The sequence below is a fragment of the Meleagris gallopavo genome, chromosome 10, assembly GCF_905368555.1.
Source record: "Meleagris gallopavo chromosome 10, MGAL_WU_HG_1.1, whole genome shotgun sequence".
Lineage (NCBI taxonomy): Eukaryota > Metazoa > Chordata > Aves > Galliformes > Phasianidae > Meleagris > Meleagris gallopavo.
Genome location: NC_139413.1, coordinates 5,748,665 through 5,767,782, shown reverse-complemented (window position 1 = coordinate 5,767,782; position 19,118 = coordinate 5,748,665). Strand labels below are relative to the sequence as shown.

At 41.3% G+C, this 19,118-nt stretch overlaps 1 protein-coding gene across 16 annotated transcripts in view; it reads right to left on the bottom strand.

Annotated features, from left to right (window-relative positions):
- Nucleotides 1-555: 555 nt before the first annotated feature.
- PRRC2C (proline rich coiled-coil 2C) overlaps nt 556-19,118 on the bottom strand; it is a 69,257-nt gene continuing 50,694 nt past the window's right edge. For 6 of the 16 annotated variants that reach the window (XM_085232137.1, XM_085232144.1, XM_085232142.1 and 3 more), the window contains 11 exons: nt 15,902-16,115; nt 14,726-14,929; nt 13,979-14,100; nt 13,547-13,683; nt 11,260-11,494; nt 10,665-10,787; nt 9,272-9,490; nt 7,393-7,496; nt 5,634-5,760; nt 4,629-4,865; nt 556-2,423 (listed from right to left, as the gene is read on the bottom strand). In XM_085232137.1, coding sequence (XP_085088263.1) covers nt 2,166-2,423; nt 4,629-4,865; nt 5,634-5,760; nt 7,393-7,496; nt 9,272-9,490; nt 10,665-10,787; nt 11,260-11,494; nt 13,547-13,683; nt 13,979-14,100; nt 14,726-14,929; nt 15,902-16,115 — 1,980 coding nt within the window. In that variant the 3' untranslated portion in view covers nt 556-2,165. The remainder of the gene's footprint in view (nt 2,424-4,628; nt 4,866-5,633; nt 5,761-7,392; nt 7,497-9,271; nt 9,491-10,664; nt 10,788-11,259; nt 11,495-13,546; nt 13,684-13,978; nt 14,101-14,725; nt 14,930-15,901; nt 16,116-19,118) is intronic. The other 10 variants (XM_085232148.1, XM_085232153.1, XM_085232151.1 and 7 more) reach the window with 6 other exon arrangements.

The window sequence follows — 19,118 nt, the reverse complement described above, 5'->3', positions numbered from 1 at the left end:
AAGGTCAGTAAGTGTATGGTGTGAACTGGTGGGTGCGTTTGGTGCTTGGCCATTTTGTTTCCTTCTGGCCCCGCAGCAGTGAATAGGGAAGGGAGCAGTGAAGGAGGACTGAGCAGCAGCAGAGGGAAGCTCCCTGTTTCCTTGGGAACACTTCCCCTGAAGAAAACGGGCACATCTTGCTTTCAGCACCAGCTGAGGTGAGAACAGCCAGCTGGCTAAATCCGGGTCTCCTATGACATGCAGATCTTTCTCCAAGCAAAGCATCTCGAGTCTCCAACACTGAGCAGCTCACCAGCGACATCATGTCCTGCAGATGCAAACAGCAGGCTCCTTGCAGAGCTCCATGGAAGCCATGTCACCTGAGATCTTCACTGGAGAACAGGATCAGGAGCAGTAAGAGCAGAGGGAAGCCACCAAGAGCCGTTTCAAACTCAGTTTCTCTCTGGCCCTTCTGCTTTCCCAAGCTGCAAAATGCACTCTTCGCCTGGCACGTGATGTTTGGGCTCTCTCCTTGCATCCTGCAGCACTTTGCTAATCATGAGATAACCAGGATACTTTATTTAGAGAATATTTTATTAGTTTCTGTAATCAAACCCATGTAAATAAGACCGTACATATTTTTAATACAGTGCGTTACCCCTGTACAAATGGAAAAAAAATTAAGTTTAACATTTCTAGACCAATATGGCTGTTAATTTCTGTACAATGCCAACTCACACTACAAGTGGGATACTTTTTTTTTTTCCAAAGTTGACATCACAGCTAAAGTTTCCAAAAATTCAAATTATATATATATTTATATAAAAAGATAACCAAGAGCAACTCACTAGGCATCAATAGCAGCAACAGCCTCTCCAGCTTCTGCAGTCATCTGAACAAAATTATACACATTAGACTTTCAACTCACTCTTCTTTCAAAAAAAAAAAAAATAACAAAAAATCCCAGAAAAAAACCAGCAAGTTCTGCTACTGATGTGGTACCTGGTGCTTTTTATTAGCTTTTCAATCATTGTCTGGAAAAAAACCTCTAGAATAACATTATTAAAAACAGCTCCAGTATAGCACAGTCACTACTACATATCATAAGCAGGTACAGGATATCTTACATTCACAGAAGTATCATACAGTACTGTCCTACAGCTATAATACTAGAGGATACAATTAAAAAGGCATTATCTGACTTGATTCTACGTTCCAGCACACTGTGGGCAGGGAAGTGGTGCGACGCAGCTCCGATATAAAGAATGCACCTTTTAGATAAGATTCTCTTTAATCCAACAAGGTTTCTTTTATTCTTGTGGCACAGCTCTAAGTGCTCATCGCTGTATACAGACATAAGCTGGAAACCGTTTAAAGATCACTCGCTTCATATAAAGATAGCTGGACAGAGGTGAACAGAATAACTGGGACTATTGATGCAATTAACCTTTCATCTCCAGAGGTGAACAACTGAGGGAGTGGGTGTAGAGAACACAGGTGGCCAAGTAGCATTTTCATATTGTGATCTAAATACAGTATATTGTCATCCAAGAAGCAGCAGCCAGCAAAGCACTGCCTTCACAGAGAATTCAACACTGCCACGTTAGCCTTTGTGCTACGTTACACGTCACACAGTAAAGGTGATTCTGCCAGCTATGTGAATTCCTCTGTTTAGTACAACACGGGAGCTCCTCAAGTCACTACAAACTTAATGCACGTTACTTGGCCCAGCACCATTTTCAGATCTGCATGTTCTCATACTCATGAGTTTACAAAAAGATAAATAGCAGCTGAAGATCAGAAGAAAGTAAGAGTATTTATCTCGTCAGCTAGGAACATGCCTCCCCAACCGCCTTCTTCCTCACTATGCTATTTCTCAGCTTTCAGGCTGGGAAGCATATAGGTGTGTAAGCCAGAACATGCGCACACGTGTAAAACGTGCACACTATCGAAAGCGGTCTTCATGCTGTCACAGGAAATAATAAGCCCAAAGAGCCTAGAAGCTCAGCTGGATACACAGCAGTTTAAATTCATAACTGCTGACAGCTTCTATGTCCCTTTATGCAGTTAAGAGCCCTGCAGGGAGAGAGGACTGCTGTCTCATCCTTGGGGCTACAAATTCATGCTGCTGCTGCCATCTCCCCCATCCTGCCCTCTCCCCCCCCACCTCCAAGGAAATACAGCCTCTAAGATTTTGTTTCTTCAGTTTTGATTGCCTGAGGTTTGATTGGTCCAGTTCTAACAGGCTTTGTTGCTGCAGGAGGTGCGGGGGCAGGCTTCTCCTCTGCTTTGTCCTGGCAGACTCCTGAAGAGTCAGCAATCGCCTCGGAGGGTTTGCTCCCGTTCTCATCCACTTTCTGCGCTTTGCCTCCTATTGGTTTGCTCTGCTGCTGCTCAGAAAAGAATCTCTGGGTGGACTGAAGTACCTCTGCTCTCTGCTTTGCCTTAAGAAAGGAGAAAACATGTTTACTGAAGAGATGGGTACAGGAATAAAAGCGACTTCACAAAAGTAATTCCTAAATGAAAGGACTGACCACTCTGGCCAGGCTTTGCCAGAGGGGCAGTGTCAATCCAGTTCCTTCCCAGATACCAACTCACGGGCATCCAGGGCACCTGGCTCCTCAGCAGCAGTGTAACATTGTGCCTCGGCTTCCCTTGCTCTTCATAATCCTCACATCCGCAAGAGAGAACCAAGAACAAGTTTCAATCATTATCTCACATCTTTTTACCTTGCTAACTAGCATTACAGAACCCCAAAGCACAAACAGCCCTGAAAGAGTACAAACAAACTGAAGTTTCATTGCACAGTGTCAGATAGGACCAGAACACATCCGAGCTCCAACACTACCCAGCCACACAAGCACTGAGGGTTACACCAGCTTCCTTCATCCAGCCCCTGCACTGACGAAGCTCAGAGCATGGGGCAGGGGGAAAGAAGCAGAGTCTCTGAGCAGCCAAATTTTCCCACTATTGCTCTGGACACAGATTTCGGAGCCTGCGATGCCAATGCAACTGAACCTGCCTCAAATCTGTGCTACATGTAGCTGAAACTGTATCTGCTTCCAACTCAAAACAGGTTCTCATCCTGGGAAACACAAACCATTGCCTGGCTTTCTCCAAATCCCTCCTGATCCCACCAGTAATCTGAATTTGCACTTGTTAAGTTCAGCCTTCATGATCAAGTGTTAAAGCTGCAGTCTTATGCTGGACCTTCCACATGTCAGTGAAGAGCTGTGCACACCAGATGCTTCAGACCAAGCACTTGGCTCTCCTCTCCATCCCAGACTTGGTTAAAGCAGGGGCTGCACTACCAGTTAAACCTTTTGGAAGCAGTTAAATGACTTTTTAAAATAAGACCTATTTTATACAAGGAACCCCAACCACAACACAGATAACCAAAACCCATGTACCTCTCCGTATATTAAGTATTTTACAGAAAACTAGAGAGAAAAAATAGCCAAAGCTCAAAACATGAGGTCTTGGTTTTGATAATGTCTAGTTGCTTCAAGTAGCCAAACCAGTAACAGAACAGAAAACAGATCTGTGAACTCTGGCATGCCAAACTGCAACTACAGTCTGGTTTTACTGAAGCCAGACAGACACCTGAAATCCTTTGTGTAATTTCAGAAATCCCCTGAGGTTACAGCTAAAAAGCTGGATGATTTGATCACAGACAACCAAGCATGACAAAAAAACTTACATTCTTCTGAACAGCACTCGCAGGGAGATTCAGGAAGCCAGGACTGCATGTCTGTATATGCTATGACAGGTTAGAGCCAGTTTGCAATACAGACTGAAGACAATACCCTAAAAACATCATTTGTTAGGTCTCCAAGTGGCATCAATTGGTGGTAGAAAAATTCTAGATATATGGCCTATTTAAAGGGGGACGATCAACTCCTACAACCAGAAGTACAACTTTATACCTCCTCACATGAGTTGTGGCCAATGACAGCACGTAAGGGAGCTCCTTGGCACCATCCATCCACATAAGCAGCTTATTCTGCAGAATACAGGTAGATGAGCTAAGCGTACAGTATCCCTACGCAGAACCCTTGTACTGCAGTCTCTGCCTTGTAAGAAGAGCTTGTCTCACCCTTAAGGCTCCCAAAGCACTCTAACAAGATACATGACTCATTGCCTACCACCAAAACGCAGCCACCTCTTCTGCAGAGCATACCACATCGCTGCATTCTGTCAGAGAGACTTATCACAGGCACTGCAACTCACCAGGAAAAGAATTAGCAGAATAAGCTAGAAGCAAGGCTGGCTGGGACACGAGGGCTCATACCACTGCTCAGAGTTGGGGGAGATGTGAAATGACAGCTAGCACTCGAGTTCATGGGCTTCATCGCTCATTCAAAAATCCAGTTGTCAGATTGCCTTGGGCAGCGGCAGCTGCTTCACAGCCACTCAGCACAGGACCACTTGAGAAAGGAAGCTCCCTAATCATTTTTTTAGTCTCAAGTTCTTATTAATAGAAAAACAAAACAAGGTTTAGAAAAGGTCTGTGTTCAGCTGTTGGAGGCCCGGCTACTGGCTTTGGCTCCAGAGGCATCTGAATTAAGACATGATTTGCAGACACATCCCTGCCCTACAAGCCGTCAAGACTGAACTGGTGTTAGCAGCACTGCAGTTCAAATACTAACCTTCATGTCTTGTTCAGCCTTCATCGCAGCCTGGGCCTGACTGCCTCTGGCTCCAGACACTGATCCACAAAGACCTCTGGCCACATGCGGTAAGCGAGGGTGGCTCATAAGGCCTGTGATCATCTGAGACGGCATCTGACTATGCAGTACTATTGGCAGCCTCTGAACAGGCGCTGGGAAGGTGTTAGTATATGGGGCTCTTACCAATGGAGGGAGCAGGTTAGGCTGAGAGAGGATCTAAGTGGGGGAAAAACAACAAAAAGAGACATTTAACAATTAGAAAACTGCCAACTAGATTGCACGTTGGCATCATCTTATAGGGGAAAAAAAAAAAACGCCTGCTCTGCTGTCAAACTGATGTCAAGAAAACAAGCTTGAGAGGCCATGCTTAAGTTCCAGGACAAAACAGCACTATAGTGCTGCTGTGCCTCCAAGTTTTACTTAGACATTGTAAATAATAAGAAAGAAGACTCAGGCAAGACTGTGGAGGAGTCACTAGAGAAAGGCAGTGCTGAAAAGTCTAGGTAGCTTCTGCTAGTTGCAATCAAAAAAATAAAAAAAATTAAAAAATCAAACCTTAAGCTCTGCAGTCAGACACTCAAATGTTAAAGCCTGAAGAGAAACATCCTACGTTTTAACAGAGGCTGTCTCCCTAGCAGCCTGGCTACAGTCACCCACAAGCGGGATGCAGCTCCCTTGTAAAGCTGCGCTCCTGGAAAGCCAGCACAAGAACTGACCTCATTCACAGCTACTAACAGATTCCTTGGCACGCACAGAACTCTCCAATTAAACCCACCACAAAATCTGCACTACTAGTTAGCAAGACCAGAAGGTATTTTTGCCTTGATCTTGAAATCAGTTTCTTCACACTTTTTTTTTTTTTTTTAAAAAAAGGATTTCATTGTGCATCTCCCTGTGATAAAACCTGAAGAAACAGAGCAAAGTTGAGAAGCCAGTGAGTTATACAGAGCAAGATTTGCCTGCAGGAAGCCACCAGCTGCCTACCTGTGGTGCAAACTGTGCAGGAAATGGCTGGGTCATTCTCACAGCAGCAGCTGCTGACTGGAACTGCTTCTGGTAGACAATGCTGTTCATTTTATTGGACTGATTGTTAGGACTTGTAGAACTGGCCCTGAAGAAAAACAACAGTTAGAATCACGTTGCTCTCAAACAAAGCATGTTTCTATCATTAGTTGCAACTTAAAAGACAGCCTGGAGTAGGGAAAATCTCTTATAGAAACTAGTATCAGATTTTTCTGGATGTACTTTCAATTCAAACAAACAAACCCAGAACTTAAGGCTACTAAGAATACAAAGAGAAAACGTAAGAGAAATTTTTAGGATTTGGAAACGCTATAGGGTAATGTCTATATAAAGACTCTCCTCAAAGTACTACAACACAAGTTCTAACAAAGTGTGTACTCTTCCCCATTTCTGCTACCTTTTGCTCAGTCCTACCCCTTTACACTGCTGTGGGGCTCTGAGCTTGTCACAACAGGCAATTAACTGCAGTGTGCAGCTGCTTCCACTCTGACCTGCTGGCAAATGTTTTAAAGATGCATCTGAGCAAATTTCCAGAGTTCTACAGAAAATGCTCTCTTCGTGTTTTATTTAGCTGAGAGAATGTCCTTCCATTATAACTTCTACGACGAGAGGAATCACCATGAATTAAATGAAGCTTGAAAGATTAACTGGGGGAATGGCACTCAACAGCTCTCAAGAGGAGGAAAGAGTAAGCAGCCCTCTTTAAAAATGGAGGCTGACTTGCAGAGAGTGTGAAACGAGCAGCAGGACAACAGTGACAAGGAAGGCAGCTATACTCAGTCCACACAACATTTCACAAACTTGGCACTTTTGAGCTCTGTTTTTCTGCATCTTCCCAGTACCTTCACACTTAACACCAAAGCTTATGGTACATCCCACTTCAGCTGCATCCCACAGATTCTACATGAGACATTTCTACAAGACACAGACCATCATCTTCCTCACTCCTTTTTTTCTTACGTGAAATGTTGCAGGCAAGAATTCAGGACTGCATGCAGGAATTCAAACTAATTCCTGCTTCACTAGAAAAGCCTGGATGCTTTCAGCCTGCTACACTGAAAGTCAATGAAATACAATTACCATGCATGGGAGTGCAGTTTTCAAGAACAAAACTACCTTGCTCCAAAGTTCCACTTTTAAGTTCCTTCAGCCCACTCAACTTCACACAAAAGCATCTCAGTAAGTTCACTAAGAGGTACATTCTGCATATGAGAATTCAATCCATTCTGTCAATTAACCAAGTAAACCTGCCAACTGCTTAATTTCAATCAGGAGGAGCTTAGGAAACAAAGGTGCAGAATGTATAACAGAACTGCTGCAAGAACTACTGCTCAGGTGCTTTTAGTTTTGTTTTTTAAACTTTCAACACTGCAGTTATTATTACGCTCAGGGAAGTTAAACAGTCTTGATAGCTCTAATCCAAAGTACATCTTCTCTGCCCAGTTCTGTCTGCTAGGTCATTTTTAGTTCATTTGTTTAGTTCCATTTAATTCCAAAATATTTTTAATGTCTTATTTCAGAGCTATATTTTTCTGGCTGAATGCAGGGGGGATCTGATGACGTACATCTTAAGAACATGCTCCTTCTAAGTTCAGATTAAACATTGTATTTTGCATTAGTAGCCCCTCATCCCATGCTTTTCAAAGCTGGCTGCTCATGTATGACTAGGTGAATTTTCCAGATCTGATTTCAAGAATTTGGAACTTGAGAAGAGATTTACCGGAAGGGACTGGATGTTGGAGTAGTACTTCTGCCAGACACCGGTGGTGTTCCAGGTTTAACATCAATACCACCTCCAAATGCCTTCAGTTCCATTTCTGATATCTGAAAAGCACAGCAATTAACATCCCAATTCAGTAAGAGAAAAGAAAAATTTGTAGTTTGAAGTTTTCTTTCCCACCTCAGAAAACACAGGAAAATATTTAGCAACAACCCTGAAAAATGCTGAAAGGAAGAGCCAAATAAAATAAGCAAGTTCTAGAAAACAAGCAAAAAAAAAAAAAAAAAAGCACAGCAAAGAAGTCATTCACATTGCAAATCCTCAGACTATAAATGGAGCAATGAATCTTGCATGTATATTTTCCAGATACAGTCAATATAATAAATTAGTCTCTGGAACAGCATCCTTCCACAGACACATCTATAAAGCATAATAACAACATTAAGTCAAATGTAAGTGGGCTTTGTTTTCATTTGGCTATCTTTAGCAGGAACATGATGGAATCCCTAACACAGCAGCAAATGCACCTACGGGAAAATCCCACCATCCCACCTTAGCTTCTCATTTCTTGCTGAAGCAATAGTGGCTGCACCCTGAAATCCAGGCCACAAGCTCTAAGTATTTCAAGTGTAGCCCTAGAGCTAGATGACTTCCTGCTCCAGGGAAAGGCCTTGCTACACCTGACAGAAAGCTTGGCTGTGTTCATGTACAGTGTCACAGTGCCACCTGAAAGCGTCACAAGTGTGTGGTGCTGTACACTATCCAAAAATCCTGTGTGCCTGCAAATCTGAAATTGCATCTAAGAGACCTCATGATTGGACGGCAGCTCTTCACATCTCTTTATTAACAACTGCCACAGAGGCTCCACACAAAGGAGAAAACTCCCTTGTAGTATTCAAGTTTCCAGCACTGTTTCAATGTTATCTCCTTGCTAGAGCAGTCACTCGAGGCAAGTTTTCTTTTGCTGTAAGGCCAGCCTTTGCACACTATGTTCTGTGTTCTCATAGCACCTTGTGGTGCTATTCAGAAAAGCAGAACCTCAGAGAGCAGAAGAATTTAGCTCTATTTTAAGGTCACAGTTAATACAAAGTCCACCGAAGTCCCTAAAACTCCAGTCTGTTGCATCAGAAAGACTAGTTTCCATGCCATTCGCTCTTAGATTCACACTGAAGAGCAGAAGAGATGTTAATGTCCTTACAAAAGTTGAAGGGATAACTTCCTGTCTCTAGAATTATCTACACACAGATACACAAGCTTCTCCTGTGATGTTTTTCACCACAGCTACCTGACAGGAATTCCCTGGGATACTTATCTGCACAGAGAACAAGACAGTATTAGTGAAGATTACATCTACCCTGTTAGAGCAACAGGTACACGATAGAATAAATTCATGCAGCAGGTGGCAGCATTACAAATGCAGTCAATGCATTTGCCAGTTTGGAAGCACAAATGAAATCTCAGTTTGCACCAGTATTAGGTTAGAAACAAACACTGACAGATAGAAGCACGACTGGAACAACAAAAAAAAAAAACAGCTCTGACACTTTTTTTTTTTTAAATGCTTTAACAATTCCTTCTGTACAGTTTTCTACATGGTGCCCTCCATGAAGTATTCTACTAGTCCACAAAGCCACTATCAAACAAAGTATTCCTGCAATTTGTCTAGTAGCAAGCCAGCCACAAATGAAACTCATCTAAGCTACAGTCACTAAGGGACTGATCTTGGCTGGCTTTCCTGTTTTCCCCACTCTAACTTTTAAGGTCAAGGTATGTTTTTTAAATGCAAGTGTCATCACAGGTTGCCATGTTGGTTCTACAGAATAGCAAATAGCCATGCTTCCTATTCATTTTTGTATTGCAAATTTGTCCATACAAATACCTTTCCAGTCGCAGCTATCATGCTGTGCTGAGTTCCTGCTGGGATCAATCCTCTGAAGGGCTGGGTTACTTGTGCTGGTCTGCTTAAATTTTGAGCCTGTGCTTGCGGTGGTGTGTGCTGTAGTGGTGGTTGTAAAGACTGGGGTAGGGCAATAAGTGGCTGTGCTGTGGATCCAAAGTTGGGCAAAGAAAGTTGTGATCCTGGTAAAGGTACTGTTACCTGGGGGGAAAAAAGTATAGAATCACCAGTAACATATACACAAGGGCCATCATTTAACTTCCTTTACTAGTTCTGTGATTTCGGTTACATACAGGGTAAATGGTTTAATTTCTCATGGAATCACAGAGTAGTTTGGGCTGGAAGGGATCTTAAACATCAGTGGATAAGCGTGTGAGAATACCACAGTGACCTGACTGGCAGGAATAATTGCATTTAATAGTTTGACCACCAGTCTCAAACCTGAAAAGAACATATTGTGTGACTACAAGACTATGCATGATATAATATTCTCCAGATGTGAAAGACTTAGCAAGGTTCTGCTCTGAATGATAAAAAAATTTCAAGTATAGAGACAGTCATATTTGAACACATTAAAAACATGAACATTTCCAGAAGGTCCTTAAAACTATGCTCCATTTTCAACAGATGAGACCCAATTTTTTAAATACTCTTTTCTAGACGTCTGTTTTGGTAACTTCTTGCATATTAAGGAGCCTACTATAGCTTTTTTTTCCCCCCCCCCCTCTCCAAAGCCACTTAAAATCAAAATTTGAACCAGAAGATGGAAGCCAATAGACAGCATGCTGTAAATAGGACTATATCTGCACATAGCAAATTAACAGATCTTTCACAAAAGAATTCCACTGGAGCTATTTTACAAGTCTCCTGATGCATGTTACTGACCTGGTTGTCCTATTTTGCTTGTTTGATCATTTATCTGCCCACTTTCCAGTTATTTTCTATGTTTGATCTCTGACACGTGGCAGATCTGACTTTTCAACTCAGTGAAACTTGGGTGTTAACAACTGGGCTGCACGAAGCACCCTGCAGTTTACTCAGCTCTTTCCACTACCAATATTTGAACCCAAGAAGGCAGCACACACCTCAACCAGCTAGCAACAGCACTGTGCAAACTACATCTTTGCTTGTCACTGGAAGGTGAACTCTTTAAGAGAAGGAAACCATAGACAAACTATCACGATGAACTTGCAGGCCATTCAGCTTCTCAGTAACTCAATTTTGCAGTGCTGCTGCAGTAACTCCCTGTGGCTATCAGTTTTTAATTCTTGCAGTTCAGAAGAACCAACGATTCTCTGAAACCTCCTCTCCCATAACATACTCAAACCATCACCAACAACATGCTTTTAAGAAGAATACAATTTAGGAAATTTACCATGCCATAGTTTACCTGCTGGAGAGCACTGGGAGACTGGGCAGTGTTGTAGAAATTGCTCTGGCCAGGCTGTTGAACTTGCCCAGAATACAGATTTGAAGCCTGGGTGAGTGTAGCTCTGGCCTAGGAAGAGTGAAAAACAACATTAAGAATACTTAATTCCAATAAGCTTAATAATACTTAATATAATGATTAAGATAATACTTAATTCTTAAAACTGAGACAGCGTGACACAGTAGTACAGTAGAAAGAACAGGACAGAAATATGAAAACCTGAATGTTTCAGATTGTAATAAAGCTCTTATTTGCAAATGGTGGAATAGTCCTTTGCCACCTACAATAAATGAAATCAAACGAAGAGCTCCAATAGTAATACAAGTGCAAGGATTCCTGCATTCTGGAGAACAATCCTCAATTAAGAGATTATTCTAATGTACCTTTATGAAATTAAAAGGACATTATCTTCCAAGTGTCTGAAGTTTTCTGTCACTACAACCATCATGTAACTATTACAGAAGGAGGCGATACTTTATTTATAATTGCATTATTTTTTATCAAATCATTGCAGAAGTTTTGCATTTTTGATATTTCCTACCTGGAGAATGTGTGTATCAAGAAGCTGAGAGCCTCCCAGTCCTGAAGCTTGACTAAGTTGATGTTCATATAAGATTGGAATAGGTTGTGTATTAGAAGTCTGCTGAAATGCCAGGCTTGACTGTGCCTTTGCAAGCTCCTGGTGTTGTACTGTCGGGAAGTTGTGTAAGGCTGTACCAGACAGAACTACTGGCGATGGCTGAGACAAACCACTTTGCATGAAAGCTTGCTGAGACCTGCAATAGATTGGAGCATTATGTATAAAAACTAAAGAGTTCAACAATGAACCACCAGAAATTTAAAGTCATGAGTTATATTGTTTAAACAATTAGAAAACTTGATTGGCCAAATTTTTACTAGAGAAAGATTTTTTTTTTTATTCTGCAGGCAGCAAAATAATAGATACTAAAGACCACATGAAAAATAACCAGGCTTTTTTTTATTTATACCAGTATACACACCAAGCTGAAGTATTTTTTCTTAATTTGACCAAACTACATACACTAACTACTGGTTATTAGTTCATGTACTATAAGGTAGGTCAGTGTGAAAGTATCACATTAGCAGTCCCACTCCATCATAAAGCAAATTGCTTTTGTAGTCTTGGCTTCATAGATCTTCAAAATCTGACCTTTAATACTTATAAGTTACTGGATGTTGATAACTGTAGTTTCCAAATGAATGCTCTGGCTTCAAAATTGGAACACCAATAGGCACCAAAGTCTTTAATTTTAACCAGATATTCAGTTGCTTTCTCATCACCATAGGAAAGTTGCAGTTTAAAAAACAAAGACCAAAAGCAGAACAGCAAAGCACTGCAACAGAGCGGTGGTTTTAGTCCACCAAGAAGTATTTCTTCAAACCCCTTCCTTAAGTCAGTTGAATAGCCACCACTGGAGAATCAAATAAGTTTTGAGGGTTGCTTCTGAGAGTATCTCAAAGGACAGTGTTCTCCATGTAAAAATACCTTTCACCAAGAACTTGGTTGATATGTACTAGCATAGCACTAGCCCTATTAACCTGTTATGTGCAACAACCTTGTGCTTGCTTGCCTTACAGAACATCCAGGTTAATTCCATTCTGTACCTTAAGTTACACACCATTCTTAGAATTGTACAATTTTAATTGTAAGCACTGGAAAAAAAAAAACTTCCCTAAATTGAATGCAAATACTGTTGTCAAAGTAGACACATTTTCATGTTTTATATATGCATCCACCTACATAGAGATTTATCTATTTTAAACCAGTAACCCTGTAGCTCATATTTCCCTGTATCTCTAAAGATGTGGGAAAGGTATTAGTTCCCTCAAATAGCACAACTCAAAACTCCATCAATACTGGGTGTGTGCGTGACTAGATCAGGCAGAAGCATTTATTTAATCTGGACTGCATGCCAGGCTGATTGTGTTTCTGCAGCTAGCCAATTGTTTGCAACCACTTTTGTCAGCTTTGGAAGGACAAACAATATTTCACCTCATTCACCCAGTACAAAAAGCACTTGGTACACAGGATAGGGAGAGATTAAAGGTTAAAGGGATTCAGGATACACATGTGAGATTCCTCTAAGTCTACTTAGTTTGGCTTTGGCTTTCTACATCACAATCAACAGGCTTTTCTACACACACAGGCAAAAATCTCTAATTGCTTTTGCAAAAAAAACTTTCTCAAAGTGAAACTAGCCAAGTTTATCAGAGTACCACCGTGAATAAATTTTGATGGGAACAACACGGAAGCTCTGGAATAGTTTACAGTGGAAAATTGTATGCAGATTTATAGACAAATTCAATGCCATCTGTGATACACTGATCTTCTGATTGACTTCTGTAGCAAACAAAATATTTATTCTAAAACGTGATCTGCTATCCCCAATGCATCATGGGATTACTATGGGGTTCAAGTTAGGATTTCAAAGTGTTTCTAGATACCAATGTTAGGTCAGAAAATAAACAAAATGCTGAATTAAAGGGCCAGACTTCTCTGCCTCCCACCACTGCTTTTTTTTTTATTATTATTATTTAAGACCGATTATGTTTTCAGCTTTTTAGCCTGATTTCCTCAAGGTACAAATATCACTGATAACTTCTGAACCCAGAATTTCACAGCTCCACTTGTACATGCAAACCAGCTAATCTGTGTATGGAGTTCTTATGAGGATCAACAGATTAAAGATTCTGGGAGGAAAGACAGAAAGATGAAGTAGCCATTGAACACAGAATTTATCTGCAAGGATGTGGGTTCTATGAATTCTGCCACCCAAAAAGCAAATAAATTCACATATGCTACTTACCTGTAAGGTTGTAAAGAAGAGTTGAACAACTCTTGGGCTTGTGACACAGCTGGTGCTGCTCCTAAACTCAGCTGAGCTTGGTGCTGTCCTTGCAGAGGTGCATAGATGGGGATGGGAATCTGCTGTACTGAAGCAGGCTACATAAAGAAGAAGCCATTAAATTCAATAAACCTGTCTTAACATGATCATACAAGCACCTTGTGAATATGTGCTTTCACATTAAGTATACCATGAGTGAAAGCTTTTTATGACAATTGTTTTGAATCGAGAGGAGCAGGAGAGATTGAATATCATCCACAGGCATCAGTATGAAGCAGTAAAAGTAGGGATGATTTTGTTTCTTGTGGAATCTTCCCACTCTTGCCTGCCCCTATGTGCATATCAGCAGAGCTGGAATGGAGGAGAAAGTAAGAAAAAAAAATCCCCAAATACCTGAGAAAGTCCTGGTTGAAAGCCTTGCTGTTGGGCCAAAGAAGGTGGTGCCAAGCGTGCATGCTGGGTGTTGAACAGGTGACTTGTATCCATATAAAAAGCTGGAATTTGGGCTGCAGTACCTCAAGAGGAGAAATACAGTTAGATCAACTTCTAAGCATTCCCTCGCTAGACAAATTTTCACCAAGAGATGCAGCCGCTGTCAGTACTTCTCAGTACAACTACCAGAGTTTGAATGCAGCAGCTGGGTGCATAGTACGTGTGGTATTTTTTCTTTGGTATCAGTTCATCCCTACTAGAATCTATCAGCTTTGCATACCCGTGTTATTCTTTGGGAACAAAACAGATCCTGGCAAAAAAGAGGCATTTTAATGAAGGAAGGGAAAGAACATGCTTCATGTAATTTAGGTTAACTATATGTAAAATTTTCTTTGAAGAAAAAAATGCCATTATCATAAACTACTGTGGCACCTTATTAAAATCACCAACACTAAGTCATTCTTGGTCTTAAATAGTGATTTAAAATTCTGAAACAGAAAAGTGGCAAGAAACTCACTTTCCTCACTAAGCTAACAACATAGCATTATTGATATGGCTTGCATATGTAGCTTAAGATAATTAGTGAATATTTGCTTATAAAAGCTTCTCCATCGTTCTGCCTTTACTACAGATAAATTCACAATGAAATTCTCAAGCTTCAGAATGCCAAAAAAGCAGACACGTGGTTTCTCAGTCAAACACCATTACCTGCTGCAGACTGAGATACATAGACCTGGGGACTCTGCTGTTGCTGGGCAATGAGGGATGGCATGCAGCTCAGCTGGGAAAAGTGACTTGCAGAAGCTAGGCTGCTTGTCTGCAACTGCTGTGGTTTCACTTTACATATATTGGGAGGGTCCGAGGTGCTCGCAGTCTTTGTACTCAGTGAAGAGGTCGTGTATGTTCCAGTTCCTAGAAGGAGAGAAGCAAGTGGTGTATCATCAACCAGTTGAAGACACTCCAAAGCCTCCTCTCTTTCAGTGCTCAGAGATTTTGGTATAGCTATGCAAGCACAGCCACTATCGGCAATGAAAACCAAAATCTACTGCAGCTATTTCCATCACTGTACGGCAGATGGAGAGTAGAAAGAACAATTCTATTAAGTTCACTATAGGAAGAGCTACAACAATAGTATTTCTCCCTTCTCAAGCGCGGGAGGACGTGCAAATATCCAAGTAGTTATATCAGTTAATAATACTACAGTGTACTGTGATTGTGCCTTAAGACCAAACGCCCGGCTCCAAAAAAAAGCTCTTTTTAATCAGCTGAGGTTTTGCCAGATATTCTAACGCTCCTAGGCATGAAGACTTAATCAGACGTAGCATCTTTTGGTTCTGACAAATAACAAGGATGGGAACAAGCACTGTTCATGAAGAACAGTTGGGCATTAGCTCTCCCTAATACAAGGGAGGCTCGGTAAAAGCTGTTGAAGCCTTGGCTCTAAAAGTAAACTGCAAATGAAATTAATGCTGCAACTAGCTGGATGAAGTGTTTGCTGGAAGGTAAACCTGTTTGCTGGAACTGAGTGGCTGGCAGAACTGACATCTGTTCCAAAAAAATCCCACTCGCCTCCCTTCACTCAGATAAACAAAATGAAACTAACATGTCAGCCAACAGAAGCTTACATCCTCTTTTAAGTCCTTATATGTAGCATAAGCAGAAAGATGTCTTTTCAGTATTCCTTTTAGCTAACTGAAGTGCAATAGGGTAAGGATCTCTTTGTTAATTAGACATATCTAGAAAACTACTGTTCAGATATGACATTTCACACCTGCACAAAATTTGTCAGCTCTGTATTAAACACATTTCCATAGGGAACCTAATTTTTTGAAACACAGAACAAAGAGCAATATAACAGGACATTGCAATCTTAACACCTAGTACCTGATAGTGAAGTTGTTGGTGTAACGGAAGCCACAGGAATAGGAGGCATTGATGCACTAGAGAAAGAGCTGTAAGTACCACTGCTTGGCACAGCGTTGCTGCTGCTGCTGTTGCTGCTGCTGCCACCAGCTATGGGAGATGCTGCCGAGGTCACTGGTGAACTCTTCTCCCCCATGTTTGGGGAATTCTCCCATGCTTTGCGTGCAGACTCCATCTATTTAAAAAGAAAACAAATTTCCTTATCTGTTAGGAAATTCAACCAGTCCAACAGCCTTCCTCTTTTTAACAGTTATTTTTAGTTCAAAAGGCAACTCAGGCTTCATGCGAGCCTCTTAAAAAAATTGCCGTAATCGTGCAACTCTGTTCATGCAAAAAGCGTACAGCCTGAAGTTGGAGCTTCTTGCTGTTCCAACTGCACACGTGCACAGTTCATCTTAATGCTGAGTACTCAAAAGAGAGTTCACTCACACTAATCTGGCTTACTTTTATTTGACACGGAGAGCAAATGACACAGGAAGCAAAAGAAAGGTACAAAAGAATCCAAGTATTTCCAGGAAGACTTTTTTTTTTTTTTTTTTTTTTTTTTTTTTAAGTTAACTGGACCTTTTAAACAATGTAGCTCCTTGCTTTCTTGCTAAGTCATATATTTTGAGAGACCACCAAATCTAATATACATTTTAGAAAACCCAAGAGCACCCACGTGCACATTTCCAAATCAACTGCTGTTCAAAATGCTACCAAAGCTGACACAGCCTGTGCATACTGCTTTACGTTAAAGCTAAAGATGCTTCATGCTCCTCTTTCTACAGTGAGTTTCACTACTGCACAGCAAGTTGAAACTTCCATCTACAATTTTTAGACACAATTCTCTCCCACCAAAAGTGAGAAGAACTACTGTTCCACTGCAGTCAACAACAATCATTGCTAGAACAGGTTCATAAGGCTGTATCTTTGAATTCAGACACTTCTAAGGGACTACTGAAAATATTTCTGTTCAGACTGCATCCAGAAATTTAAATGCTCAAAGTCCACAGACTTCTCTCTACAACTGAGGACAGCCAGAGGTTGAAGTGGAAAGACTGTGTGCACAGCTGGATGCCAGAGGCTAAAATCCCTCATTTATAGGGCTCTAAGCTTCTCAAGGCCAGATGCTGTATTTAAAGGTATTTGTAAAGGTTCAAATACATCCTCAGCAGCCTCGCTGTCTGGATCAGTAAAGTGCCCTAACTGGGATTTGCAGCCTCTGAAAGTCATGCTTTTAACCACCCTGCATAAAATGCATTAGACAGAGCCTGGACAGGCCAAAGAGAACTTGGATTATTTGGCTAGATGCTTCAAAAGCAATAAAAAAGCAAAGCAGTACACAAAAAAAGTGGCTAACACGACTGATACACAACCATAAAGTAGCTATAGCTCTGTGTTCTTCAAGAGTAAAAGGGGAGAGAAAGAAACTTTGTTGCACCTCAAATCATTTGAAGATAGGTGACTTATCTATTTTCCTTCTTGAGACCATCATCATGCACTTACATTTTGTTTCCCCATTATAATACTGCCCTCCAAACTGGTTCCGATTCTTGCAGATAGGACAAAAATAAAAATTTATTATAAATCTGCTGGGAAGGATTTTGCATAAGGTGGAAAACACTGCACTGGCATTATGAGAAAACGAGGAAAGTGCCTGTAGATATCTGAATGGAGAATGCATCTACTACATTCATCATGTTTCATGATGCCCTGAGGAAACTAGTGACAACAAGAGCAGGAGTCTACACACTGAATTTTGACTTCCAAACCTAGAGACTACCAAGATTTCTCAAGTCATTCCATATCCCTACCAATTCGCTACAAACGGCATTTAACAGAGATCTGAGCCTTGCCTTTAAAGAGCTCCTCAACAATCTCTTGATGGAAGAGACATTGATATGCTACACTTATCCATGCAGCACCACCTACAGACCAGATGTGAAGGAGGAAGTAGCTCTAAATTGAGTGAGACTTGGGAAGGTGTTGTGATTTTGCTACTGCTCAGCCATGGGAAAGGGAGAAGGTTGAAGACCCTGGCTGCTTGAGGCTTCTTCTTCTTCACTGTTCACCCATTAGGGCCTCAACACTGAATTCAAAGTCCAGTACTTACTACCTACAAACTTAACTGGAGACAAATGTGTACATGTACACGCTTCTCTACGTCAAAGTTTAGGTGACAGACGAAAGAAATTCAAAGGATGCCAGACTCCAGACTCAGGTGACTACACAGGAATTTTATGTTAAGCTCTGGAACATGGAAGTAGCCGAGCAGTTCAAGCTTGAGATGGCTTTGGCTTTCTTCTGCTCATCTCCTTAACTAGAAGTAGCCATGTCAGATAAGTCCTTTGAGGACTACTGACTCAATAAAGGTGTAAAGTTAGTACAGTTGGTGTAAGGAAAAAGTTCTCAATCTCTCTCAGACTAGCACCTTTTGCACCTGCACTCTTGCAGAATGATACAAAGTACTGGGAGCAGGTGTGGCTGGAGGAAGGAGGCAGAGACTGGAGACTTTGCTCTAAGGGAGGGAAGGAAATGCTTTGTTTTCTGTTGCTCTTAATGAGCTTTTTTTTAAAGCAAGAATGATACGAAAGAGGGTAAGAAAGAGCAGCTTTGCCCTGTCTGGGCCAGAAAGCCTTTTATGGAAGTGATAGCCTCAGCGCACACCTCAAAACAAGCCTGCTGCCTTCAGCATTTGGAAGAAGGATGTACCGTTCCAGAGGCTGGAACAGAGACAAAGCTGTTTCCAAACATCCTTCCGTTCAGATTTTAATCAGAGTGTCCTTCAAGGTAGCACTAAAACACGGATCTTCAATGTATTCTGTTATCACGCATCCAAGATTTATCATCCACTGAGAAATAAATCAGATCACTGACACCAGAACTAGAGAACAAGAAACTGCAGGATGAAATAGACAAACAAACGCTGTAGTCTGCTCTGTGGCTGAGCAGTGTCATGTTCCTTGTGGTTGGAGTAACAATCCTACCTGAATTACATGTGGATCGGATGTCCAGTTGCTAAACAGTTAGAGACTGCTATTTCAGAAAAATGCTTTCAGGCGCCAGAAAGTCAGATTATGGTAATTTGTTACACAAGAATGCAACTGAAAATCAGAGAGTTTTGTTAATTTACTTGTCCCTCCTCAAGCCCTCTCCCCATTTTGCTGGCCCAACTGTCTATGATATTATTTTTTTT